The sequence below is a fragment of the Salvia splendens genome, chromosome 19 (assembly GCF_004379255.2).
Source record: "Salvia splendens isolate huo1 chromosome 19, SspV2, whole genome shotgun sequence".
NCBI classification, from domain to species: domain Eukaryota; kingdom Viridiplantae; phylum Streptophyta; class Magnoliopsida; order Lamiales; family Lamiaceae; genus Salvia; species Salvia splendens.
Window position 1 is genome coordinate 24,937,788 of NC_056050.1, and position 27,739 is coordinate 24,965,526.

The 27,739-nt window shown below is 35.0% G+C and overlaps 5 protein-coding genes and 1 long non-coding RNA gene across 9 annotated transcripts; 4 read left to right on the forward strand and 2 right to left on the reverse strand.

Annotated features, from left to right (window-relative positions):
• The first annotated feature begins 6,186 nt into the window (after positions 1 to 6,186).
• LOC121778595 (kirola-like) lies at positions 6,187 to 7,291 on the forward strand. The gene is made up of 2 exons (XM_042175963.1): positions 6,187 to 6,438; positions 6,863 to 7,291. The coding sequence occupies exons 1-2, from the start codon at positions 6,249 to 6,251 to the stop codon at positions 7,126 to 7,128; spliced, it is 456 nt and encodes a 151-aa protein (XP_042031897.1). The 5' UTR covers positions 6,187 to 6,248; the 3' UTR covers positions 7,129 to 7,291.
• Positions 7,292 to 8,685: 1,394 nt separating this feature from the next.
• LOC121780157 (abscisic acid receptor PYL8-like) lies at positions 8,686 to 10,963 on the forward strand. The gene is made up of 3 exons (XM_042177675.1): positions 8,686 to 8,960; positions 9,534 to 9,749; positions 10,383 to 10,963. Exons 1-3 carry the CDS (start codon positions 8,703 to 8,705, stop codon positions 10,599 to 10,601), a joined length of 693 nt encoding a protein of 230 aa, XP_042033609.1. The 5' UTR covers positions 8,686 to 8,702; the 3' UTR covers positions 10,602 to 10,963.
• Positions 10,964 to 11,287: 324 nt separating this feature from the next.
• LOC121778743 lies at positions 11,288 to 13,423 on the reverse strand. 3 transcript variants are annotated; one of them, XM_042176148.1, is made up of 4 exons: positions 13,067 to 13,423; positions 11,969 to 12,220; positions 11,507 to 11,811; positions 11,288 to 11,333 (listed from the first exon to the last, which is right to left on the reverse strand). In XM_042176148.1, the coding sequence occupies exons 1-3, from the start codon at positions 13,421 to 13,423 to the stop codon at positions 11,509 to 11,511; spliced, it is 912 nt and encodes a 303-aa protein (XP_042032082.1). In that variant the 3' UTR covers positions 11,288 to 11,333; positions 11,507 to 11,508. The 3 variants fall into 3 exon arrangements, with proteins under 3 accessions (XP_042032082.1, XP_042032081.1, XP_042032080.1); XM_042176147.1 differs by having other exon boundaries at positions 11,318 to 11,359; XM_042176146.1 differs by having other exon boundaries at positions 11,322 to 11,811.
• Positions 13,424 to 13,608: 185 nt separating this feature from the next.
• Positions 13,609 to 15,497, forward strand: LOC121778745. 2 transcript variants are annotated; one of them, XR_006045716.1, is made up of 3 exons: positions 13,609 to 13,744; positions 14,671 to 14,962; positions 15,073 to 15,497. It is a non-coding gene; the product is annotated as an uncharacterized LOC121778745 (long non-coding RNA). The 2 variants fall into 2 exon arrangements; XR_006045717.1 differs by having other exon boundaries at positions 13,610 to 13,744; positions 14,753 to 14,962.
• LOC121778744 (bidirectional sugar transporter SWEET3b-like) lies at positions 14,160 to 16,480 on the reverse strand. The gene is made up of 8 exons (XM_042176149.1): positions 15,911 to 16,480; positions 15,760 to 15,820; positions 15,634 to 15,670; positions 15,326 to 15,548; positions 15,089 to 15,250; positions 14,888 to 15,007; positions 14,548 to 14,802; positions 14,160 to 14,435 (listed from the first exon to the last, which is right to left on the reverse strand). The coding sequence occupies exons 2-8, from the start codon at positions 15,794 to 15,796 to the stop codon at positions 14,427 to 14,429; spliced, it is 843 nt and encodes a 280-aa protein (XP_042032083.1). The 5' UTR covers positions 15,797 to 15,820; positions 15,911 to 16,480; the 3' UTR covers positions 14,160 to 14,426.
• A 9,026-nt stretch (positions 16,481 to 25,506) lies between these two features.
• LOC121779353 (pathogenesis-related genes transcriptional activator PTI6-like) lies at positions 25,507 to 26,634 on the forward strand. The gene has a single exon (XM_042176684.1). The coding sequence runs from the start codon at positions 25,507 to 25,509 to the stop codon at positions 26,518 to 26,520; it is 1,014 nt and encodes a 337-aa protein (XP_042032618.1). The 3' UTR covers positions 26,521 to 26,634.
• The last annotated feature ends 1,105 nt before the right edge of the window (positions 26,635 to 27,739 follow it).

Consider the following 27,739-nt stretch of genomic DNA (forward strand, 5'->3'; position numbering starts at 1 on the left):
TGTATTATTAAATGACACGTGGCATCAATCTAACCGTCGGATGACAAAATCGTGAGGCTGAGATTAAAAAGAACAATAGAACAATCCTATATATATATATATATATATATATATATATATATATATATATATCTTATTTTTAAATTAAAGGAATTTTTATAGCCTCTAGTTAATTACTCCCTCCGTCCGCGAATAGGAGTCTTATTTTGTCATTTTAGACTAGGGTTGGAACGGTACGGTATACCGTGCCGAAATTGCCATACCGCATACCGTACCGAAAAGTGCGGTATGACCTAAAACCTTACATTTACCGTACCGCTTTTGTCGGTATACCGCATACCGGTATACCGAAAAGTCGGTATACCAAAATTTTGATATCGTTACCTTACCGACATTTCAGTATACCGTTCGGTGATTTCAGTATACCGCAATATGCGGTATACCGCGGTATACCATGATTTCGGTATACCGCGGTATACCGCAATAAAACTATATGATAATATATTTTATAAATAATAAATATGTTAAATATGGTATATCTGCGGTATATACTACCAATTACGGTATATACCGTATTTGCGGTATACCGTGTTATACCAGTATATACCGTAAATTTACGGTATATACCGCAAATTTGCGGTATGATGCGGTATAACGCGGTATATACAAAATGCATACCTTTACCGTACCTAAAACTGTCGGTACGGTATGATACCGTACCGAAAAGTACGGTATACCAATAATTCGGTATTTTCGGTATTTTTTCGGTACAGTAAGTGTTGTATTTCGGTATATTTTCCCAGTCCTATTTTAGACTGTCATCTCCTGTTCACTTTTACTATAAATAGTAATAGGGTCTCATCTTCCACAAACTCATTCCACTCACATTTCATTTAAAACTAGTAATATATACAAGTGAGACTCTTATTCCACTAACTTTTTCCCACCTACTTTTCTTAACATTTCTTAAAACGCATGCCGCCAAGAAATGAGACTCGTAATAGCAGATGGAGGGAGTATATCGAAAGGAGTAAACGGAAAGGGGACGAAAGGAGTAAAATTAATACTCCAGTGTGACAGAAATCAGTTTACCCTTATACTCTCACCCTTAGTATATTTTTATCCATGATTATGTTTATTGCTTTTACCGTACCGTGCTCCAGTCAATATTAGGTCATAAATTAAATTTGCATTGCTTGGATGATTGCTACTACAAAATATAACAAAATACAAGCTCACATTCTAAAATTAAACTGCAGATATAGAAGAGATTTTTTTTCACAAAGTCAACGCTCCAGATTTACAATCAATTCCTGAAAATATGAGTAAAATATTGGTAGTTCGAACACATTATCATATGATGATGTCTAATTGGCTAGCCACATCATATAGCAATATGTCTGGTCGACAAAATTATTATTCGTTTGTGATTCTACTTGTAGGTGGGAATCTAAATGTGCGGATCATGAGAGCAATGCCACGTTTTGCGACGAGAATTGTTTTATTTCAAATAACAAGAACAATACAATTAAGTGAGGTTGATGTATCATATCGAAATTGGTGAAACGGTTCATTTTCAATCATAGATTAGAGATTTGGGTCATAAAGCAAAGAGGTTCATTTTGAATATTACTACATTCTTCCGCGAATATGAGTCTTGGTTCACTTTTATCATAAATAGTAGTAATAGGGTCTCATATTCCACTAACTCATTTCACTTACATTTCATTTAAACTATACAAGTGTAATCCATATTTCACAAACTTTTTCCACCCATTTTTCTTAACATTTCTTAAAACCGGTGCCGCCAAGAAAGGTGACTTGGATGGAGGGAGTATTAGTGATCATTTTAGAAAAATGGTAGGAGTACTATTCCTAACATTAAGATTTAGTTTAATTCGTGTCCAACAATGACAATAATAGATCGATTTGCTTCAGCATCATGGGCCTGAGGATTGAAATTTGAAACTGAGTGGATTTAACAATTCATTTGATTTTTATGATAAATAAAAGTGTTAAAAGCTAATCTACTTACTAAAAGTCAGTAGTTATAATATAAGTCGTCACTATTTATACACATCTTTAAACTCATATATGTGTGTCAACTCAACATCGCATTTGTTCAGAAAAAATAATCTTGGACAAATTTCTAAAACTTCTCAATTTATTGTTTAATTTTTGGGAAGTACGGAACTCATTAAAGTTAGATCAAATTTCTGATTTTATAAGCAATATATTAATTCTAATAAGGTTTTGTATGGATAGAATACTTGACCTTGATAAAATTGTAATGAAAATAATTAATTCAAAAATTGGTTAAGGACTATCTTCAACTTCAGGGCATCCACAGTGGGGCGGACGATAGGCCGCCCGATGCATTGGACGCGCCATCGTATGCCACTGTGGGTGCGCGGACGATGGACGATGCGTCGTCCTCGCCCTAAGCTTAGTCCGCGGACGATAGGGCATCGTCCGCGCCATCGGCCACCCACTGTGGGCGACGCGGATGATGCAACGTGTTTTATTTTTTTTTATTTTTAAAATTCAAAAATTTTATTTATATAAATACCCCTACTCCACATTTCATTTGTAACCTTTCGATTCACTTTTCCACTATCAAATTACGCTATAAAATGGATTCCGGTGAATACTCAAGTCCCAATAGCCCGATGTTTGGAGATGATGCACGTTGACCGGGTACACAACCTGACGAATATCGGTCGTTCGACCCCAACACGCCAATATGATCCCCGATTTCAGTACGGATTCGTACGGTCTCTCTGACATGGAGCCGTCTCCAACTCGCCCTACCGCCCCTTCACGCCATGCCGCCGCCCCCTCCGCCCCCGCCAGAAAGAAGCGGACCAAGTTCCGGGCGTACAAGTTGCCACCTCCGGAAACGAATGAAGAGTACGCCCCCGGGAGGACGAACTACCAACCGAATGAAACCCTAGTCTTGGCGAGGTGTTGGGTGGATATATCGGAGGACCTGATATTCGCGAACAACCAAAAGCAGCTCGCGTACTTGGAACGCATCGCCGAGCGCGTACAAGCGCCATAGGGAGCAGCTCCGCAAGCACTGGGATCAGGTGAAGAAGCAAGTCAACCTGTTCGCGGCGGATTACGAGAAGTGCTCGAGGGAGCAAGGAAGCGGCGAGAGCTTGAGCGATGTGCGCGATAGAGCGCTGTTGTCGAACCAGTCCCTGTACGGTGACTTCAAGCACTTCAGCATCTGGGCGCTCTTGAGGGACAAACAGAAGTTCCAGGGAGGGATTCTGCACACCGGTGCAGCAAAGAGGACGAAGACCACCGACCCTGGTGGTTACACGAGCAGGGAAAGCGGAACTCGTCCGGTGGACCTCAACCGGACGTATACGGAGGAAGAGACTTCCAGCACACCGATGTCCTCCCGACATCCCATAGGCGTCAAGGCTGCGAAGAACAAGGGGAAGGCGAAGGCGACATCCTCCTCGCAAGCCGCCCCCCATCGCCGACCCCGACCCCTACCCCGACCCCGACGGCACTTGCCTACTCGGAGTTGGCAACGGCCTTGATGGCGCGGATGCTGTTGGACACACACAACGCCCTCATGAAGTGTACGGATCCGGCCAGAGCTGAATACCTCCAGGGGTTGATCGATGAGCTGCGCCGGAAGTTGGAACTTTTGTAGAGTAGTCAACTTTTTTTATTTTTAAACCTTGTAACTTTTTTTCATCAATGTAGTATTTTCCGTTTTCATTTAATCGTTGTGTTTTTTAATTAATTTGCATTTAAATATTTGAAAACATTTAAATTAATTAACAAAATAATAGTAAAACTTATAGGGCGCGTCTTAGGGCGCCCGACTGCAGATGGAAGGGTAGGAGGATAAAATGCTGACGTATAGGGCTGGCTTTAGGGCGCTCTACTGCTGATGCCCTCAAGATAGTCAGTAGCCTTTACGGTTACGACTGTTATTAACCTTTACTTAACTAATGGTTAGTTTAAATTTGACCTATAAATAAAATAATCATTTCATCCCATTAATGGTAAAATAATTACTGTCAGATTAAAATAGTTCTTCTCTAATTAAGATAGTCATAATCTGCTAATCTCAGATAATTTGACTAACAAGATTTAAAAAATGATAGTTAGCTGTAATTAAGATAGTCATTATCTGCCGATCTCAGATAATGTGATTAACATACCGAATTGATATTTCAATTAACCAAACAAACAAAATCTCAGCAAATCTTCATGATAAGACAACCACACGTACAAAATCAAGAAATTTATTGACACTTGAATTCATAACGTTGCATATGAGTAAAGTTAAAATCTAAGCTTTGAGTAAACTATATCCATTCCATCCTCTAATTAAGAATTTCTACATCGAACTTTCTATATTTAGAGGTAGTACTTTGTGTTATGTGATCTATACAGGACTAACTTAGGTTATTATAAGAGAGCAATTAAGGTTATTTTTAGTTTTAAATATTTATTATAGGAAATTTGGATTTTTAAATGACCTATTTATTCATCTTAAAATCCGAATTTCCAATAATGAAGTTAAAAGTGACCTAGGTGTTCTCAAACTATATTTATTTTTTGTTCTGCGTTCTGTATTTAAGGTGTTTTTTCGCTTTAAGCGACCTCGTATTTAGTTCCATAATTATTTGTTATTATTTCTTCTGTTTTTTTAATCAAAGACTAGTTTTTTCATACATCAAGTATTTTTAAAGTTATAGTTTCTCATTATCTATAAATATAATCATGCTAATTCAAAGTTTTAATTTAGTAATTAAAGGAGAAATCTTTTTCAAACTGAAATTTATCGTATAGTTGTGGGACAAAGTTATTTATTGTCTAGTCGTGACTTGTGGCTTGTGGGACAATGTATTCATTGTTATATATATATATATATATATATATATATATATATATATATATATCTTTGCAGCAAAAAACCTGCACCATGCAACAATTAAATCAACGTGTATCATGGTAAGCCAATGAATTATTGATACCCATTTATTTTATTCTCAAATACTCCCTCCATCCCCGATTAAGAGTCACACTTTGACTGTGTACGAGTTTTAAAAAATGTAAAGAAAAGTTGGTTGAAAAAGTTAGTGGAACGTGAGACCCATTTTTTTATATTGGTTTTATAATAAAATGTAAGTGAAGTGGGTTAGTGGAATGTGGAACCTACTTACCATTTATGATAAAAATGAAGTGTGACTCTTAATTGGGGACGGACCGAAATGAAAAAGTGTGACTCTTAATCGGGGACAGAGGGAGTAATTGAATTAGTCTTCCATTCGCATTCATCGATCGACCTGTAAATATGTAAGAAATTCAATAAATTTAAGAGGCAATAATGCAAGAAAAAAAACTAAAATAATTTAAATGACAGTGAGCATTGTCCAACGGCGTATCCAGAATTTTTGATTCGGAGGTGTGATAATTGATAAAATATTTCAATGAAATATCTATTATTTTTCAACTAGAAAAGAAACAATATAATTAATACATATAAAATATTGAAAGTTTCTTATTCAAACAAAATACTACTCCCTCCGTCTCAAGAAAGATCACCCTTCCTTAGGCGGCACGAAATTTTATGCATCTTTATTTTGCATGTTAAGTGGATATAATAAAGTAAAGAGAGAAGGAATAAAGTATAGATAATAGTGTTTCCATTTTCAGTAATGGGTGACCTTGCCAAAAAGGAAAATGAATCATCTTCAATGGGACGGAGGGAGTACAAAACAAATAGAAATATTAATTTCATGTAGAATATAACTACAAAACACCAAGGGAAAAAACCAAAAAAGAAAATGAGTCATCTTCAGTGAGACGGAGGGAGTACAAAACAAATAGAAATATTAATTTCATATAGAATATAACTACCAAATACCAAGGGAAAAAACAAAACCACAGCAATAGAAAGTTGCTGCTGAGATTCGAACTTGGGTGAGTAAGAAGAATAAAGAGTTTTTACCACTAGACCAATAAAGCTTTCCTTACAAAAACTCAACAATATATAGTAAAGATATCAAATTTTGGGGGTATTGTTGTACCTCTGTTCCTATACTGGATACGCCACTGGCAGGGTCCCACATTATCATCATGAAAAACTCAAAAATATAAGGAAAATGTGATTCTAGAAGCATTTTGAGGCCTATATGAAGAGGGGTGTGCAAGCTCATAATCACATCAAAACTTGCATATTTGTGATATTTCATATTTAGAAAAAGAGAGAGAATATGGCTGGGCTTAGTGGCAAGTTGGTTGATAAGATTAACATAAAATCTGATGGAGATGTGTTCCATGAATTGTTCAGAGAGAAACCACATCAGATCTCAGGCATTTGCCCAGACAAGATCCAAACATGTGATTTGCATGCCGGCGAATGGGGCAAAGTCGGATCCATCATCGTCTGGAACTACTTCCATGGTACGCAGAAAAAAATATCGGCAGAGGCTCTCGTTGAACCTATTTTCTTACGTTTTACCAACATTTACTCCTTTTAGTCCCTATTAGCTGTTTCATTTTGTTATTTTCATCTAATCCTCTTTAATTATCTCATTTTATCACTTTTACTATTTATAGTAATTGGACTTTATATTCCACTACCTAATTCCACTCATAATATATAAAAATAGGACTATTATTTCACTAACTTTAACAAAGTCAAACAATTTAATGCAAACCGCACCAGTAAAAAAATGGACATTCAATAGAGACTAGAGGAAGTTGTCAGCTTCAACTTAGTAAGAACTGAAGATAATTTTCAATAATATCGATAAAGAAAAAGATAGAGAGGATAACCGAGAACACTATAGTGAACGTTTTGAAAAAAGTGCATTCGCGTGTGTAGATGGGAAGGACAGGGTGGCGAAGGACATAATCGAAGCCATAGATGAGGAGAACAAGTCGGTGACGTACAAAGTGATAGAAGGGGATCTGATGGAGCATTACAAGGAGTTAAAGCTGACGGTCCACGTGGACACGAAAGGGGAAGACAACCTGGTGACGTGGACCATCGAGTACGAGAAGGTGAAGGATGATACTGTTGATCCTCACACGCTCATGGAGTTCTGCCTCCACATCACCAAAGATATCGAGACTCACCATCTCAATTAGCGCCGCGCCATTTGTAATTTAATAAATTCTCTCTTGAGTATCATCTTATCTCCTGTTCGATTGTCTATGTAGTTATGTAGTTATGGTGTGTGAGTGTCTGCCATGTTTGTTTCTTCCTCAAATCAAACTTTCATATATTTATATAAACTATCAAGTTTGTGCATTTTCTTAATCTAGCTAGATCATCCAGTTTATTAGTATTTTTTTGGATTTAAACTATACAAAGTCTTACTTACTACTAATTGATTTCTATGAATAATCGAAACAAAAATAATTGACTGACCAAGCTATGGATAGGCTGATCCAACTTGATCAAAAAAAATCCAACATGTTTAATATTTTTTGAGGAAGGGTATTGACACAAATTTATGTCAATTCATTCTGGTATGACTTAATTAGTAGAATTCGGCTGCAGTTTTATTAATTCCACTTCGTCTAATAGTTGTTTAAATTACTAAGATCTTGAGCATTATTCACAATTTTTAGCATTAAAAATTGAGGTTTTATCTCTAATTTCTTAGCTTTATAATAACAATAACAATTAAATTGGTTTGCCAATACACAAAATAAATACTCCTTGATATGGCATTAATTAAAAATTTAAAATAAAATAACGAAAATTACATAATTAATTTTTTTTACATAATTTCAGCAGGGCATTAATTTGGAATATAGTGGTATTAGTTGATCACCTTGATATGAAATTGGTTTAAGTGGTTTCATATTCAAGTTATTCGAGAAATTTCAAGCCAACACGAATTTGTTTTTAGATCACTCTCAAAAAGTCTCAAATTGATTGGGGTTGGACATGAATTATATACACCTTCCAACTTCAAGATTCTTGTGTTAACTTTTGTTAACACAAGAATGAGGTGAATGTAAGTGAGGATAGAAGGGAGTATTTATAGATAAAAATGAGGATAAAATGGATTAATTTGAATTCAAAATCAGAATAAATTTTTTTTTTGAAAATCGGCCGAAACCGGCGGTTAACCGCCGTTTTTACCCCAAAACCGCCGGTTTTGGTCAACAAACCGCCTGACTACCTGCAACGTATCAGCCTTGTGTTCCGCACCGGAACCGGAAAACCGTCGGTTTCCGCGGTTAACAGTCGGTTCCGGCCAAAAAACCGCCGGTTCCGGTCAACAAAACCGCCTGAAAAAGCTGTCGGTCGCTGACGCCTCGGTTACTTCGCCGGAACCGTGAAACCGCCGGTTAACTGGCGGTTCGGAACCAGCGGTTCGGTGACGGTTCCGGTTCGTAAAATCTTGAACCGGAATCGGACCGCGGTTTCAAATGCGACGGTTCTGGTTCGTAAAATTTGTCACAGTTCCAGTTCTGAACCGGAACCGGCGGTTCCGGATCGGCAGTTAACCGCCGGAACCGGAAACTGTGGGCATGTCTATACAAGTCTCTACCAAAAATTTGCGCAAGTAAAGTTATACTGTGCCTAAAATTCTTTTATTTCACACAAAAATTGTTTATATTTTAAATAAAATAATAGTATTGCAGAAAAAAGATAAATTAGGTAAGATAGCGATTTTATATTTATTTCCATTCAGGGAGGCACATTGATGATGATGATGATTAGTTTTCACTTCTTCCCCAAACCTCCAAAAAATGGCTATGCCGACTCTGTACCGATCTCGCTGAGTCAACTCGCCGTAGCTGCAGGTGATCGGAAGTCAAATTTTCCGAGGAAGAGCATGATGAACATCAAAGGATTCGGCGCGGCGGGGAGAGAGTATATACGGAAGCATCACACGCTCGAGATTAAGGATAATCAATGCAGCTCCTTCCTCATCAAGCGTATTAAAGCGCCCGTACATCTTGTAATGTTACGGTTTTTACTCATTTTTATTTATTTGATTTATGTTTGGGGTTTATATCCTGTTGGTGAGCTCTGATTGGGCGGGAGACGATGTTAAATGCGTGTTTTTTATTGGTTGTGATGGAATTCTCGATTTGAAGTTTCGATTCGGTTTTCGTTTAATCCGTTTATCTTCAAATAGACTGGATTCTGTAAAGAAAAAAAAAGAAAAAATTATGCGATTCTCTTCTTAGTCCAATGTTTTTAATTTTATGTTTTCTAGCGAATTATATTTTTCATTAGTTAGAATTATCTGAATTGATTACAGTGAAGGGTGATATTCTCAGCTTACGGTTGAAAATTTCGTTTGATCATTTCGGATTTATAAGTTGGAAGAAGGTTTAATGTTTCTGGAGGATGTGGTTTCTAGCTATGTTTTTGTGCTCTGCAAGAGATTTTTTTGTGTTTCAAAGAGGATTAAGGTCAAATGAAATTGAAACAAGGTGATGATGATGGTGGCTACTAGCATTGATGTTTGAACGATGCATCGTTTATAGCTTAATCTGTTTATGCTCATACTGTTGTTTTCTGCTAGGTTTGGTCTCATGTCAGGAGGTTTGATCAGCCACAGAAGTACAAACCTTTTGTTAGCCGTTGCATCGTGCAGGGAAATCTTGAAATTGGCAGTCTGAGGGAAGTCGATGTGAAGTCAGGTCTCCCTGCTACGACCAGCACTGAGAGATTGGAGCTTCTTGATGATAATGAGCACATACTTAGTGTAAGGATCGTTGGTGGAGACCACAGACTCAGAGTATGATCAACGTTTCCTTCTCCCTCTTTGTTTTCTACGTCTCCTAATTTGTTTCTAGATTTCTCATGCACTTTTGTTAGGAGTTAAACCATTATCAACATCGTGTCTCTTAACTAGGTTCTGACCTTCCATTGATAATTATATGGATCAGTGAATTCTTAAGAGTGGTAGCGTCGAGTTTGGGTTCGTGAATCTTGACTTTAATGTATTCAAGCCTTGAAGTTTGATGCAGCCGAAGGACGAGGATCATATCAAATTTCATGTAATCTTCGAAAAATTAGATGTACAGCGAAAATTCCTGGTTGGGTTCATTGTTGTGATAATACTCTGTGCCCTGATCATCATATATTAGTATCTTTTAAAAGTTTAATATACAGTGTGAGATCTTCATTTTGTAGGCCTTATGGTGTGATTCATGTTTGTGATAATGTTCCTTAAGGGTATGTTTCAATCATAGTGTTTTAGAATCACCTGCATTCACTTCAATCACATGCTTATTTAGCACAGGGTGTCTTGTTATAGTGTCAGGAAGAACGTAGTTGTATTGACTCATTAGATCTCGTCTGATTGCTCTTCTTCTTTCTTTCTGCATTAATCAAATTCGGTATAACAATTGCTATACCTTTCTTGCAGAACTACTCTTCCATCGTGTCTGTTCATCCTGAGGTCATTGACGGGAGACCTGGGACAGTAGTGATTGAATCGTTTGTGGTGGATGTGCCAGAAGGGAACACAAAGGACGAAACATGCTACTTCGTTGAAGCACTGATCAGGTGTAATCTGAAATCACTAGCTGATGTTTCAGAGAGGCTTGCTGTGCAAGACAAAACTGAACCCATCCACCGTACCTAAAACAGTTTGCTGGTACGTTGCTCGTATGCTATTTTCACCCAGGATGAAGCTTTCTTCAAGGCTTTGGAGACAGAAATATAGCCATTCCTTCTCAGTTCCACCCTCTTCACTTCCTCTACATTTCGTCTTGTACTATGTTGTCTGGTATTCGTAACTAGTTCTCAAAGTCATTTTTTTGGCTCGTCGTCTTCTTGCTCATGAACCACGGTATATAGATGTATCTGAGTGTAAACAGATGGAATGAGCAAACTGGAGCCGAGATATGAACTGCCAAAGTGGAGACTTTGTGCTATTGATGTTGTAAATGTGGAGATGATGCTTCTTATAGAGATGATGTAATAATAGCTGTATTTTTCATTTTATGTTGCAGCTATTGAAGCTTTGGGAGTTGAATCCATCAAAAAACTGCATTTTAGTTAGTGTCAAAATAAAATTTCTACAGTAGTAGTACTTTCTAAAACGACTAATACTTTTTAATTCATCATTTTTCATTCATCTCTAATTTCATACGTATTAAAAATTTTAAATAACTGAAATTACAATGAATAATCGACAAAATAAACTTTTAACTATAAAAATTCAAAAATAAGGAAAGAAAAACAAGAGGAAAAAAGGAAAAAGAGATGTTTGCTTCCAGGCACCAACGCCTCAACCCAGCCAGACCGAAAGCCTCAATCGAACCCTCCCCTCCCCTCCCGTCCGACCCGCCCTAAACCCGGCATCCGGTGCATGCTGCGTTTGGGAGGCGATAGGACGCTCTTAGAGTGAGAGAGAGACAAGTATACATGTATTGAAGGATAAAAGTAAGTTGAGAGTGAAATATACATGTTTCAAAATCAATTCTAGAAATGTTCATGTCTTTCGCTAGCAATACCAAAGTATAGTAGAAAAATGGTTTTGCTCACTTTTAAGAAAGAAGAACATCTTTGTAAGGCGTGGGAAGCTTCATCGCTCGACCCTTCTCCAAGTCCCCTGCCGTTTCGTTGCTGGAGCGTTGCGCATCTGACTTCCTCCTCCTTCTAGAATCTTCCGACACGAGTGGCATGTGCCCTTCTCTTAACTCATTGAGCCTCTCTTGTGCTCCGCCTCGAAGCTTCTCTAGTCTCATCCTGTTATGCTGTTGCATCTTGAACACTTTTACTACGTTCACTATCGCCCCAATGAAGAGCGTCAAACTTGCAATTATGCATAACCATATGCACGTCTCGCCCTGCAAATCATGATAAAACACGATGAAATTCTCAAATCAGTATGCAACTTAATATTAAGAGAAACTAAGTATAACAAGATACATAACCTATACTACAAGGCATAAATAAGAGAAATTATATAAAAAAGAAGTAGGGCGATGTCAGGTTGGCACTTACGAGCAAGTCCAAGCCGTGGTGAATGGCGGCATCGTGTTCTAGACAATTGATAACTGCACTGACTATAAATAACACGCTCGCCAACAAGAAAGGAATGAGAACAGCCTCTTGCAAGATTTGAATATGAGCATCCGACCTCTCGTAGATCTGGCATGAGTTATGGATTGATCCAATCAGCCACAGGACCGGACCAGCAATGAGCATTCTTAAAGCATGCGTCTCCAATTTGAACAATCCATATCCTTTTTCTGCCTGTCCAACATTCGTTCATCCACCGAACTTTCCATAAGCAGACACCAAATTAAGTTGAAGAAGCATAATTATATAGATACTTGTAATGTGCAGTAATGTGATAATAAAGATAAGATCACTATAATCTCAACTACAAGATATGGTAATTACCAATAAAACATCGATCAATCCCACCCGATTTTAATGGAAGTGCAGATTCCTCTACTCTGTGTCAACTATTCCTCCACGAGAACTAATCAATGCTTAAGTGTAATGGCCTTCTTTTATTCGCTTCAAACAATGACATTTTCGAAATGTTACACGAAGACTAGGTACGCACCCATTAAATGATGATGATATCATAATCCAAAAAGGAAAACACTATTATCCTCACAACTTTTGGGCACATAAGTGTCATTTATCTATCTAATGTTACGGACTCCAATGCAAGGAAACTCGTCCCACATCAGTCGTGTCAGACAATACATGTGACTTATAGACCAAAGTAGCACCCCTCTCTCCCCATGAGCTAGTCTTCTAGGATTAGTTCTCATATTTAGAGAGTAACATTGCTACTTTGATTAACCGACTAGAATTCTAGAACGTAACATTAATGACAACTCGAAGTAGTAGCTTGGGAATAGGAACTAGATGTGACATATGTATATATGACCAACGAGGACATCTGGGAGCCAACTCGAAGTGGTGGCCCACGAAAGTAGTCAACACCCAAAATGACACTCTCTCTTATAGACTCGTATAGCATGATCGATTCAATCAAAGTTACTCACACACATTTGATTAGAAAGTAATATCCATCTTAATGAAAATGATTATCGCAATTGAAACATACTAATTGAATGGTACCTGCACGAAGAGAAAAAGTGTGGCGACGAAGAGGAGAATAGTGCCGATGGTGTAAACGAGTGGGACGGCGAATTCGACGAGAGCGAGCTGCAGATCGTACTCCATCAGCGACATCCGGTAATCGACGGCGGCGAGATGCGCGAAGAGATCGTGCACGTTCACGATTATAACCGCGAAATATCCCAATAGGAGCAGCACCAGTCCGGATCTAGGCTCGCCGGAGAACTGCGCGACGAAGCCGCCGGCGAGGAGGATCGTGGCGAAGATGTAGAGCCCCGCGTTCATGTACTCCGCCCGGTGCCGCGACACTCTCGACCCGTACGTCCGGGCCTCTCGCGCCGACGCCAGCTTCACCATTTTTCTCTTTCTTCAACTGAGACGCGATGAGAGAGAAAGGGATTTTGATTCGTTTAGGGAGAAGAATTAGTCAGTGGAGATTGGGGAGTTTGTTTATATGGTAACGTGGCTCAATGCATGAGTATCGTCGCGGTTGGCGTGAAGTTTGCAGTGCGACACGTGTCGCTTTCGCCATAGCTAAATTGGGGAAAAGCGTCGAGTAATTTATAATCAATTGATATCGATTAATGGTTTGATTATTTATTAAGTTGAATTAAGTAAAAGTGGAGTTGAAGCCGCCGCCGTCATGATCATTTCCGGCGAAACGGCAGGTAAAAGAAGGTATCGCATTCTATTCCACTCCACTTGTTTGACAAAATGCTCCAACGAATTACCTATGGCAGAAGCAGAAATGTGGATGATGGAGTTTAATTATTTATTGTTTATTTATAGAATCCAAACAGAACACAGCCATCGAGATGAATTGAACAGTAAACATGAATCTCATAATATGCAAAAGGTATATTGATAGAACAGTAAACGTCGAGATTCGTTGTTTGATGAATAGATTTTAATTACCAGGGCATTTATTCATTTATTGATAGGGGGTATTTGATATATGCTCCATTAGGATTTCACAGGTGCCTTTTGTGTTTGATTAATAACGCCATAATAATAAAAAAAAACAAGATGTAATCAAAAAAACCTGATATGGAGTAGTAAATACTTGTATATTGTTCTCCATCAGGAATGTATGAGCTATAAACTGGTAATTGTTTATCCAAATTTTCCAGATTATACATCAAATTGTTGTCAAGTGATTCTCGTAGGTTGAAAAGGATGCAAGTTTTATACAGAATGATGAACTTTTTTTTTTTTGCACCTTTAGCAAACTTTCATTTATAGATATAGTTATCTAGCATGCCGCAACTTTTTCCTCATTTGTTGTGAGGCGAGGCGAGGCGAAACGATTCTGCACCCACCTCTGTCTCATGTTCATGGCATTTATTCTCAAGTACATCAACTAGTTTGCCTGTCAAAAAGGGGAATCACAGAGTCAGAAATGGTTGTTTGAGTTGAAACAGATTGCTACTTTTAAGTTGGCTGAGACACACTTATTGAATATCTCATAAAATAAAACTCACTTTTGTTGCATCAGCAACCACTAGCTGCAACTGCTGCTGATTTGCTTTCTCATCATCTTTTTCCTCATCCACCTTTAGATACTGAATTGGTTTATCATCTGTGTTTGCCTCTTTCACCTCTAGATGTTGCTCGGATTTCTCAGAATGAGTTTCGAGATCCCATTTCTGAGGCTGTTTCACACCTCCCCTTTTCCTGTATATGCAGTACAGGATGAGCTGCAGGATGCCTAGTGGGCTACCAACAAGATTCGGAGACTGTAAAACAGACCACAGTTCGAAAAGTTAGTTATCTAAATCAGCCATTTCCCTTACAAAAAATAGACCTCATGATCACACTAACCGCAAGAAAAAGATCATGGCTTAATAGTCCATACGCCATCCAAAGGGAGCTGGCTAGAAACGAGAAGAGTGACAGGTAAAACGGCATAAACTTCACGCTCTTCGTCTGTATTACTTTTTTCTGGCATAATCACAACAACTATATCAGAAATCCTCCAAGAAGATTATGAACTTTCCCATTGACAGAAGTAGTACTACTTACCATAGCCACCAGTGGAGAGCCATACATTGCTACAGATGCTACCAGTCCTATGCTTCCAACAAACGCCTTTCGATGATGGTGATCGTGGAATGCAAATGCTGATAGTAGCACGACTGAACTGGACAGCAGGAGAACAGGTAGAGTCATCATAACCACCTTTTTCTGCAATTTCATCAAAGCTATGTTGATATACATGATATGGAAGGCTTGTTGTTTGTTTTATGTACGATAACTTGCCTTTCCATCGGTTGAAGCGTAGTAGAAATATATTAATATGAAAGATAGCTCCAGAAGAATGCCTATTCCATTGATTGTAACCACTGGAAAGTTTTCCCATTTGTAACTTACAACTGGCAAGCCATACCAAGTATAAAGAACACAGTTCAACAGAGCCATGATATATGGCACACATGAATACTCTTCAATGCTCTTTTTCCTTATCACCTTTGAGAAAGTGAATCTGAAAATGTCAACATTCAGTTTTATAAACATTTTGTATTATCATAAGTTGCAAAACGGAGTAAGAGTCCAGAGTTTTTAGTTACATAGGTGCTGCATAAAGTAGCATAGAGGCTGCATTCCCTGCAGGAAAAACAAAACGACGTTTAAAACTCAATCCTCACAACAAATACAATGAGAAGGTTGAGGAGTCGGGAGCAGAATAAGTTTACCTGAAATGCCTACTGCTATACGAAATTTCTCTTCCATATCGTTTGGTTTTGAATATCCGGCCTACAAAGTGCTACTGCTGATTATTGTTTCCCTTTAACTGCTTGTAATAGTGAGAGAGCGATATATATAGTGCGAGGAAAGAAGAATAACCTGCAAACAATTGTAGGAATAAGAGTCCAGCAGTTTGCATCTTATTTCCCTTGATTTTGTTGTTTCAAAATAATTTCAGCATCTCTTAGTAATAAAAGGACAGGGAAGAGACTAAACCAGGAAAATGTATGAAAGAATAAGTTGCTAGGTTCTCTTGCAAGTGGAAGATGTTACAAGACTTCCACTGTCCACTTATAACAACTGAGGTAATCTTTTTAATTCTAGTTTCTTGATCTTTCTCTGAATGGTGAAAACCAAAAAAAAAGAAAACGGTACGATTTCATTTTGTATGCTTTATGTTCATAGCCAACAGTAACAGCATTTGATATCTATAGTACTTTTTCTTCTAAGGATCATTGTAAACTTGCAATCATAGCTGTATTGTTTGTATTGCAACTGTTCAAGGTAAACACATTGATCGTAACCAAGAATCGTAATTATTTAATGCCTGATTCATTACACCACTAATCTGATTAATCTGATGTTTGGCTTCATCTCCAAGAGTGCTTCATGACTATTATATAAGTTTGTGTTGGTTAAGAAATCAGGAGTTATAAAAAAACTACCTTTTTGCACTACACAAAAGACCACTTTTATGATTGGTGATCTCACATTTTGTGTGTTGTCTTCCATTGTTTCTGCTATCCACTAAATACAATGGGAACTTAATACTTTATTCTACATTAAGTGGATGCTATTATTTCCACCTTATTATCCTAATAAACTTGTTTTAGATGATGCTTGCTGTGATGTATCATAACATTTATTGATATTCACCACACTAGGGACACACAAAAGATTGGTTCTAATCACAAATCTCATCAATCAATGGCTCAAAACACTCAACATATTCTCAAATTTGACTGTCATGATGCATGTTGTTTAGAAACATTCGCTTTAGACTATTTGCTAAAGAATGCTGGATATGCTGATGCTTGCAATGTGATTCAACTTCAATATATATGAGATATTAATGTTATGCTCTATTAGTGATTCAAGAATATGCTTATCCCCTATGTTTGTTCTATTCAACTAGATTACTAACTTTCCAATTGGTTTAATTTATTAGACAGCTATTTGCCAAAAGGATATCAAATCATCTTCTTTTTATTATCTGTCTTTTCTCTCTTTGAGATGGGATACGAAACTTTTTAATTGTTAGTTATATTCTTGGAGTTGTATTTCATTTGTTATACGTGGATGTATATGATCCATAATCCAATATGTTACTACTAGGTAAGTAACATTTTCAATTTGTTGGTAAGATAGGATGGAGACATGACATCATTACTTTCAAGAATTAAAAATTAAGAAAATAAGATTAAAAGCAATTCTACATGGCTTATTTTCGTTAAATTGTGCTTAAGTGGGAAAAATTTGTGTCATTTTTACTAAAAAGGAAATGACTCTACAACTATGGAACGCTCAAAATGACTCTACTATTATTATGGAATGAAGGAGTATCTTTATAGGTTTTAAGTGCATTTACTTTATATAGCGAGTGAAAATAATTTATAGTTTTACTTCAACATGTTTGTAAATAGCAATTCTATTTGGCTATATTATGAGTGACAACAAAGTATTTTCTATATAAATTCACGAGATATGCAAAAATGGTTATATTATGAATGGGTCGCTTTTCCATTTTGTAAAATAAAATGTCTCCTGACAAGTCCATTTATTGCAACCTTAATATTTCTCCAAGCCCAATAAAAAACCAACTATTACACCCTTAATTATTTACTCGCCCATTCAAGTTCATATCATTGGAGTCTTAGTAAGTGACTAAGTGAGGATCAACTTGATGCATGTTCAATTTTATTTTCTACATTTTTTCAATATAAAAAAATTAATTAGTAATGGTTACCCGTTATAATAACTTGAATCTCCGACTTATTGAATGTAAAAAAAATGTTACCTAAACCTTAAGATTTCGCAATAAGAAGGCAACTTTATATGTTGTTAATTATGTAGAAGAATATGTAAGTAGTGTGTTACTTGTATGATATCTAATAGTATTACAGTATGATAATCTTGTTTAAGAATACTGATAATCTTGTTTAAGAATACTAATAATTGTGATTAATTATTAGTATTATGATAATAACAGCATGCTAATTGCCTCTAAATTGTCTTGAGATCTCCTCTTAAGCATGTGATGGGTGATTTACTGAGATTTTCACCCGAGCTCTGCACTCTTATGCACACGAAGTCAAAGTACGTACTCAACTTTAGGGGAGACCGAAATACTCGAACATCGAATATCCGATCCGAATCAAATTGTTTTCAAAATTTGGTTAGGTTTTATTCGTTTTTTCGGTTCGATTTAAATATTTGGCTAATTTCTATTTTTTGGATATATTGTACAATTTCGGATGTGTTTGGATTTCGATTTTTCGGATATATTTATACAGTTTCGGTTTTTCGGTTTAGATGGTTTTATAGTTCAGATTTCAGTTTTTCATGTTCGGTTTTTCGGAAATTTTGGTTCGATTTTAATTTTACAAAATTTCAATTTTTCGGTTCAATTAGGATAAAAAAAAAAACAAATCGAAAATCGAATATTCACCCCTACTCAATGTATATATGGACTTGGTGTATATAACACTGATGCCATGCCCCTCCTTTCTTAATCTTTGAACACAATTTCTTGTTTCTTCAATATAACAATATATATCTTTGGTCTTTAGTAGGTCGAGTTCTAATAGTAGTACTTCTTTTCAGGAGCGTACGCAGAAAAAATTGAGTGTAGGGGTTGAGCTTCATTATATATTTTTTCACAGTCAAATATAAAATATATATATATATATATATATATATATATATATATATATATATATATATTATACAATATAAAAACCGCAATCACAACAACTGTAAAAATACATATATATTTAATACGAACTAGTCCAAAATATATCTAATAAAAAGAACATGTCAGAGCTGTGGTTTTACATCTAAAGCTGTGGCAACTGAATCCTACGTGTTCTCATTGATTGAAAACGTTATAAGATTCGCCCGTTATCAATAGTTCAAAACAGGTCCTTCTCAATATACACAATTAAACTGCCATTCATCTATTCACCTCCCATTTGTTTATATCAGTAAGATACTATCAACACCCACATCCACATAACATAATTGTATTTTGTATACTAGACAATCACAATTCACAAATATTAGCTTGCAACTAACCATTGTTATAACTTTTTTAACTTGCAACTATTCTATCAAAATCTTAAAAAGACAAGAGATAGAATATAAAATTACCTCACAATTTATGTAGAATTTGAATATTAATTTCTGTAAAGTCTCAAAGACTCAAACCCTCTTACCGCAGCCGCTCTGCTCTAAACCTCAAAACACTTCTGCCTGTATTCCTTTGATTTTTTAAAGTCCCAAAACCGTGTACCCACTTAAAATTTTAAACTCCCTTCTTCTCAAATTTTAATAAAAATGTGCGCCCATGTTTAAAAGTGATAGCACTTTTATAAAATTAAATAATGCATTCTCTATTTTTAAAAGTTAAAAACGAGTTCAACATATAATGTGGGGTAAGTGGGGTAAGTTTGACTTTTACTTTTATAATTAATTAATTCACTTCTAAAATTACTCATCTTCTTCCTTACACTGCCAAACGTCATTGTTACATTCTTTTTCTGCAGATTTTTACTTCTCCTTCTTTAATTTCAGCCCCACACAATTATTCATCACAAGATAATTTGTTCTTCAGTAGCATTGTTTGGTAAGGGCTTAACATGATTTTTCAAATTTAAGAAAAAATTGAAAGTAGAAAATTTTTAAAAAAAATTGGGTAAGGGCTTAAGCCCTACTCTGTATCCACGTGCGTCCGCCCCTGCTTCTTTTACATGTGTTGTCGGCATAAAAAAATTTCAAAAGATAATTTTAATTTTTTTACATTAAATTACTTATTTGTTAATTGAGTATACAATGTATAGTTAGGAGAATCGAGAATGAAACTTATCGTCCAAGAATTTCATTTACTAATGTTATTGTTTAATGTTTATCGTGGCAATTAGTGCACTGCGTAATAATGGAAAATAGCTATTCAGTGCATATCTTATGTTACCGTCGAAATTGAAATTAAAGCTCTAAATTTAGTAGTTTTGTATGCTATGTGAAGTAAATGAGTAAAGAATCCTACCCAAAGCTCACAACTAGTAGCTGAATAATGTGCTAAACACACTTATAATTAACTCCCAAAATAAAGTAGAGTATAGATTTTACTCGTATCATTTTAAAAGTAGTCTATTTTTATTTGATAGATAGAGTATAATGTTAATTCTACTAGATTATATATCTATTTATCTCATTTTGCATTAAAAATTGTGATGTTTTAAATTTTTTTATTTTTAGGAGACAAAGGAATAGTATACTGCACAATGCTAATTAATTAGTTAATTAATTAGTTGAGATATGATCTAACTAATTAGCAAGTCCCACCGAATCCAATAGAGTATGTACTAAACAATTTAGACTATAATTCTTGTTGTATTTTCCACCAACTCTTTTTCTTCAATATAATTCTCATACACGTTACGTATGTATTAGTATTTTGTTTCCAATTGGTGTAACATAATGTCTATTTCAATTCTTTGAAAGTATTTTATACATGTGTTTATACGTCACGTATATATGTAATAAAACTGTATTGGCTAGTACACGATTTGATGACCCTTTGACGTTGTTATCAAACTTGAAAATATTTATATTTATATTTAAATATGCATATGCATATATAATTAGCATCTGCATGTTAATAAGTTAGTATATGCGAATTATTAAATGTATCTGATTAACGAATATAAAGGTCACATTCGAAAAAAAACATGTCGCTTGCACAAACTCACCAAAAATAGTGTGCTAAGAAATATACTCCAAATAATCCTTTATATAGTCACTGCATATAAAGGGTCATTTTCAATCATATATAATCAAATTAATAAGTAACAAGTTAAATGAATGAAGACCAAAAACAAAGAAGTAAGAACTGAGAGAATAGTGCCTAGAAATCCTAAACCAATTTATTAATAGTTCTTGTTCCCTATAATTAAATAAATCTATTCCTTTTTGCCCCTAAAGCATTTAAATAAGTGTATAGTACTTGGGTGACCCATGTCGTGTATGTATTATTAATAAATATTCTATTAATAGAAACTATTAATAGAATCTGAGAAGGACTATATTATATAACTCAGATATTTATCATATTTTAGTTCCGGCAAAAGGGTCGTGCCCACGAGTGGAGAGGGAGAAGAAGCATGGACCCTTAAAATCTGCTTCAATTCTATTTAATTTTTAATCTAACCCTAATGTTTTCTTTATTTTTAAATATTACTAGTTGGGATTTGTCTTAATTGAAGACAAGATTTGAATGACAAGTTGACACCCACTGCATGAGTGGAGGATTGCGTGGCGGAGCAGCCGCCGGAGCAAGGCGGCGCGGTCAGTTGGCGGGATGGAGGTGGGGTCCCCTTTATTCCAATTATTGTGCAATAATTAGTGTTATAATTTTTTTTAATAATAGTCGAAACATTTAACATTGGGAGGCACAATACAAAAGGAAGAGGTGGCATTAACTTAAACTTTTATTCATCTAATTCTTTTATATATAGTGATAATGAAAACTATTTTTAATACTCCTTTTCTTTTCTTTTTATGTTGATCACTTTTTGAATTAGTTACAGTTTCATGAACACATCTCATATTTAGTCATTTAGTGCATATTTTAAACTTCAAATAAATAAAATACAACAGAGATAATCGAATTTAATTTGCAAAATTAAAAAAGGTTATTTAAATATGAAGTAATTTATTCACTTTTGAAAAATACTTGCAATCTTTCTGTACAAAAATTAAGGTAGATTAACAAGTACCAAGACCACTAATAAAACATGCCAACAAAATGAAAAAGTTCAAGTGAGAAAGTTCTCCTTTTCTCCCCAATTTAAGGCACTAAATAATTTAAAATTTTTTTTCTTAAATATAATTTCCATGTCTCCCTCATTTTCCAAGCACTTCCCAGACAGAATCCCCACTAGACCATACCAAAAACTACCAAATATATATAGTATATAACAAATTAACAATAGTATGTATATGTATGTCATAGGAAAATCTGAACTGCAAAAGTAATAAGACCAAAATCTGAATCTAATTAATCAAGCATGGTGCTAAGATTTTAAAAATGAACAGATGCAATTATATTTTTGTATTAAAACAAATTTGGACAAATTAATTACAATTTTATAAAAAAATTGAATATAGTAGCAATATATTCAATTTCATTGTATTTGAAATTAATGAATAATACGAGTAGCACATTTAAAAAAAAAACAGTGGGGAGCCACGTCACCGCCACGTGAACAAGAACACGTGGCATGAGATGGTCTGGCCGCGTGGAGGGCACCGATGAAGCGGTGGAGAGCTCTCAGGTGGGGTCCACTTTTGCCGATTCTCAAGGCTAATTAACCAACTTTTTTTTTTCTTTTTCTTTTTCTCTTTGTTTCCCAAAATATACCTTTTTCTTTTATTTCCTTTTTCCTTTTGCGAAATGGGAATATTATATATTTATAGCACTTCTTTCTATTTTCTCCTTTTTCCATTTTAATCCACAATATATTCAAAAAAGTTATACAAATGGAGTATATTTCTTTCGTATAATTTCTATCGTAAAACTCGCGTTAATTATTGTTGTAGATTATGAAAATTTTGTGATATATTAAGAAATTTACATAGAATCAACTTAATAAGCAAAGAAGATGAATAAAGAAACCAAATCAATAATATCGAAAAAATAGGAAGTCTAATAATTTAAAACTGTTCTTAATTTGTTAAGTGTATTAAATTTAAGTTATGATTTGATTACATATTTAATCTTATATACATTCACGTCGACTTTAAATAAATACTTTATAGTATTCAAGTATGCATATTCAAAACGTAACAAAGTTTTACGAGAATTATTATGTAATCTCACAATTTGATTTGTTACACTGCATTTGTTACTCGAATCGTTATACATCAAGTTAGTAAATTCAAGATTTTATTTAGCATAAAATACATTCGAATAAACACAAGTTCCATTTTTATTTACAAAAAGAATCTAAAGTAAAGATAACTTTGCAGGCAGAGAGCAGAATGCATTATGCAGTTTGTAGATTATTTGACTAATCAAAAGTGATGAATGGTCACGAATGGGCTACCTGCCTTTTCTCTATACATTTTACTTCTTCCAAGTGATATTCATAAAAAAAAACAGTCCCTTTTCGACCACATTAGCTACCTTTGTTCCATTAGATGTCGCAACGGTCCATACAACTATATATGTATATAGAAATCATAACATAATAATATTAATTCCCAAATATATTAATATTCGTAGTCATCACAAACATATCAATTCAACTCAATATCAGTCCATTATCATCACAAAATATTAGTTCATGTCTCAAAATCAGGAACGGATATTTTTTATGATTTCAACTAGTATACCTATATTAATATATAGAATTGATATACTAATTTTTACTTTCAAAGTTCTCAATTTTAAACCGTTTTCATAGAGCCGCTCCCATGTGTATAAAATGGTAGCAAAATCCAAATAACCCGTTCATATGTAATGAGAGCAATTATTAGGCCTATCAAATTGGGTATCCGCGGATATCCGATCCGAAAATTTCTGGTACCCGATCCCGAATTTCCCAAAATCTAATACCCGATACTCGATCCAAAAATGATTTCGGGTACCCAGATACCTGACTTGGGTATCCAGTCCCGATTGTGGATTTTTTTAATATTTTTTTTATTTTTTTAGGAAAATTAACTACAAAATTTTAGAAATACAAACTTGTTGTTAAAATTTGATACAAACTTGAAGTAATTCGAGTTTAAGATAATAACAAAAACTACTACAAATGAATAGAAATAAAAAAATCATATCATTCATCCATAATAAACATCACAATCATACCTTAACCCTAAATGTGACTTAAGAGTGAAGGATTTGGGGAGTGCATTTGATTTTTTTTAATAATAAAATAGATACATAATTTATTAAATTTAAAAGAAATTAAAAAAATTAGGTAATTTGGGTATACCCGATACCCAATAATCTAAAAATTCAATACCTGAACCCGATCCCAAAACCCGAAACATCGAGTATTGGGTATTCAATTATCCGATATTTCGGGTTTGGATATCGGATATCCAATTCTCGATATCCATTTTGACCGCCCTAGCCATTATTATTCATTTGCAGTCATGAGTTATTTCTTTTAAATATCCACAGCTATTAGATATATGAGATTTGACTCATAGTTATGATTCTACCAAACGCATTCTTGTGGTACTGAAATGCAAGTGTTTTAGTTAGTTGTTTCATCATTATATCTCACTCCCAAGTTTCAACAACTCAACATAATGTACAAGAAATGAGAGAGACCAACATCTCTTGCTTCAAGAAGACACCTTATGACACGGTAATCGTGGTAGAAAACTAACATTTAATGCTGTGTTTGAAGCATCAAAATATGTACTTAAAACATTTTATTACACTAATACCAATACGTCTTCATAATAAAGCTTCAAAACACTAACGTGATGGCCCTTCTTTTCACAACGGATCTCGTTTTTTTTTTAATTTTAACTTTTACTATTTATTTTGATTGAGTAGAGAAGAAGCATAGGGACTCTTCCCCTTATGATCGTCACACTACCTCAAATCATTAATATCAATTCCAAGACAAGGTAAATCTCTATCTTGGGAAAATTAACACTTACATTGTTTACACTTATTGCCTTGTATTCAATGAAAATGATATTTTTTCCCTAGTACAATGATATAGTGAATCAATGAAAATTGGGTAATTGTGAATATTTACTTTAAGTACTACCCATCACTATCACTCTACAACCACGAAACCATAGTAACTTGATTATGAATTGATTCTCATTAATTATTCACTGCAATTATCATTCATCTCCTATTTATCACGTGCAACGACTTAACTTAGCTATATGAGTTTTCATTGTAAACCTTTTAACTCTCTTTTAAGTTCATTATTTTCTTGATTAGAAAACTAATCAACTAGTCCACTACCACACGATCGATCAAATTCATATCTTAATTTTAATACTAATAAATAACTATACTAATATCCATCCTAATACTTGGAGTATATATAAACACACACACGAAGACACAAAATACAAAAGAAACTACTCAATTTCAGCCATTTCCTTTGATCATCTTTCAAACAAAGGCCTATTTCCAAGATTGATTTCCTTTCGGCAAATCAATATAATATCTTCAAGGTCTACGAAATTTTCGGTATTACCATTTTCACCGATCCTATAAAATACCCATTTTTTCAGTGTTGTTAACCACAAACACATCTCAAACACCCTCTCTCTCTCTCTCATCTTTTTATAGCACTATAGGCTTCACTTTGCAATAGAAGGCCTCCTTTCAAGGCTATTGTCTTTTTTTGTTTGTCACATTTTTGCAAGCGTGGGTTTGATTCTCTATTTATCATCTCAAAGCAAATAAATCTCTTTTCTTGTATGCTCGAACCATGGATGACGACACCATTCTCTACCACCCAATAAAATTCACCGAGCACAAAAAAACCACTACCAAATTCATCAAAAACCAAAATCACAATAAACCCCATCAAAACATTTCATGTATCCGAATTTCCATGACCGATCCCGACGCCACCGATTCCTCCGGAGACGAAGGCGACGACGACGACGACGACCTCTTCCACCGCCAACGCGTCAAGCGATACATCACCGAGATCAAAATGGAGACAGCTACTGTCGACACTCTCCGCATCAAACCCAAGCCCATGAAGACGCCCAAAGTGGCGGCGCCGAGGAAGTTCCGCGGCGTCAGGCAGCGGCCGTGGGGGAAATGGGCGGCGGAGATAAGAGACCCTTGTCGGAAAGTGAGGCTCTGGCTGGGAACCTACGACACCGCCGAGGAGGCTGCCATGGTCTACGACAACGCCGCGATCAAGCTCCGCGGCCCCAACGCTCTCACAAACTTCACCGCGCCGCCGCCGGAGAGTAATTTGGCGTCGGTTTCGGGCTATGATTCCACTGACGAGTCTTCTCATGTTGCTTCCTCTCCGGTTTCGGTTCTCCGGTTTGATACTAGCTGGTTCAGTGAGACCACTGAACCGGTCAGTCTAAACATTGAGTGTACTAAACCCGGTCCGACCGGACCGGTTCTCGAGTGTGTGAAGGAAGAAACTAGTTTTGACTCGGTTGGATTCGAGGGTGTATTTATTGGCCGGTCTAGATGTGAGGCCGGTCCAATTTATAATGATAACAATATGGAGGTGTGTGAAGCAGAAACGATTATAGTACCAGATTATTCAAGCGATTATTTGCCAACAGACATTCCGGTTTTCGACGATTTCTTCGATTTTGATCCGCAAGAGCATTTGTTCGAGAATGGAACGAGTTTTTGCAGCAATTTCTATAAGGATTCGTTTCTAGAACTCGGCTCACTCGATGTGGAGGATTATTTTGAAGACATGAACAGTTTCGACGGTGTTGATGCTGCATTGTTGTCATTATAATAGATGTTCAAGAAATCATATATGTGTGATGAATTAACATAGTCGGTTTGCCGATTAAATGGCAAATTTTGCTTCTTTTCCGAGTGTCGGCTTGTAATTTGTTTAATCAATCAAGTATAGTTAGTAGCTACTTAGATCTAATGTAATGCTATCTCCATCATAAATAAAATGGATTTGTTATCTCAACCTTTCGCGCGTTTTTTAAAATATTTTGTGTGTTTATTCCTTGTGATAGTAATAATAAATTTAGTGAACTTCAAAATTTGGTCTTTAAAAATGGGATATGTATCTTTTTAGTACCTTAAAGAAGAAAAATCATGTTATAAGGGCCTGAATATGAAAAATTGCGTTTAAAGTACCTTATCTGATTATTTTTTTCCTTGATGGTATAAAAGGTGTGTAAATAATAATTCTACTTAATCTTATTATTACTTTCTTACTCAATTATCATTAATGGGTTTAATAATTGTCAAAAACAAATTTTATCATTATATTACTTTGTTAATAGGAGTATTATTTATTGTAAATACTTTGTCAACCAATAACATTTTAACTTATGAAAAGATAACTTATATATTTTCATATTTGTGAATTTTATCATGGAGTCTCATTATCCACAAATCCACTTTTAAAGACTGAACTAGAGACCAAATTATGGCCATCCATTTTCTTAATCTTGTGGTTAGGATTAATTTATAATTAATTTAATATTTTATTCAATAAATTTTTTTATTTTTATTTTTATTTTATTTAATTTTAGTTTTTTTTAAATTTTTTTAATATAATAAAAACTTGCCGGAATAAATAATGAACTATATTCACTATATAATGAACTAAATGAAGTATGTTATGAAGTAATTTTGACATGTTATTGAAATACATTAATGATACAACAAATTTAAGTGTTATACATTAAGCTGTAGTAATGAACTATATTCAATAAATAATGAACCAAATAAGCGTTAGTAATGATGTAAATATGACATTTTATTGAAATACAATGTTAACTGTGTTGAACGTCAAACAATAGTAATGAACTTATTACTTCATTCAATCATGTTATTGCTTCATTCCATTAGTTTATTACTTCATTCCGTTAGTTTATTACTTCATTCCATTAGTTTATTATTTCATAATGTGTTATGACATAATTATCTTTCAGTTGAAGTAAATTCGGTATGTAATTAATGCAAAAAACTACTTCATAACATACGTTCAT

What these genes read in the sequence shown, in the direction of transcription:
- LOC121778595 (XM_042175963.1), top strand. Translation starts at nt 6,249, where the DNA reads ATGGCTGGGCTTAGTGGCAAGTTGGTTGATAAGATTAACATAAAATCT. An exon ending in CGTCTGGAACTACTTCCATG is followed by an intron (nt 6,439 to 6,862) that starts GTACGCAGAAAA and finishes TCGCGTGTGTAG; the next exon opens with ATGGGAAGGACAGGGTGGCG.
- LOC121780157 (XM_042177675.1), top strand. Translation starts at nt 8,703, where the DNA reads ATGATGATGATGATTAGTTTTCACTTCTTCCCCAAACCTCCAAAAAAT. An exon ending in TTAAAGCGCCCGTACATCTT is followed by an intron (nt 8,961 to 9,533) that starts GTAATGTTACGG and finishes GTTTTCTGCTAG; the next exon opens with GTTTGGTCTCATGTCAGGAG. An exon ending in GTGGAGACCACAGACTCAGA is followed by an intron (nt 9,750 to 10,382) that starts GTATGATCAACG and finishes CCTTTCTTGCAG; the next exon opens with AACTACTCTTCCATCGTGTC.
- LOC121778743 (XM_042176148.1), bottom strand. Translation starts at nt 13,423, where the DNA reads ATGGTGAAGCTGGCGTCGGCGCGAGAGGCCCGGACGTACGGGTCGAGA. An exon ending in CACTTTTTCTCTTCGTGCAG is followed by an intron (nt 12,221 to 13,066) that starts GTACCATTCAAT and finishes AATGTTGGACAG; the next exon opens with GCAGAAAAAGGATATGGATT. An exon ending in ACCACGGCTTGGACTTGCTC is followed by an intron (nt 11,812 to 11,968) that starts GTAAGTGCCAAC and finishes CATGATTTGCAG; the next exon opens with GGCGAGACGTGCATATGGTT.
- LOC121778744 (XM_042176149.1), bottom strand. Translation starts at nt 15,796, where the DNA reads ATGGAAGAGAAATTTCGTATAGCAGTAGGCATTTCAG. An exon ending in CTACTTTATGCAGCACCTAT is followed by an intron (nt 15,549 to 15,633) that starts GTAACTAAAAAC and finishes TGACATTTTCAG; the next exon opens with ATTCACTTTCTCAAAGGTGA. An exon ending in GCCATGATCTTTTTCTTGCG is followed by an intron (nt 14,803 to 14,887) that starts GTTAGTGTGATC and finishes TCTGTTTTACAG; the next exon opens with TCTCCGAATCTTGTTGGTAG.
- LOC121779353 (XM_042176684.1), top strand. Translation starts at nt 25,507, where the DNA reads ATGGATGACGACACCATTCTCTACCACCCAATAAAATTCACCGAGCAC.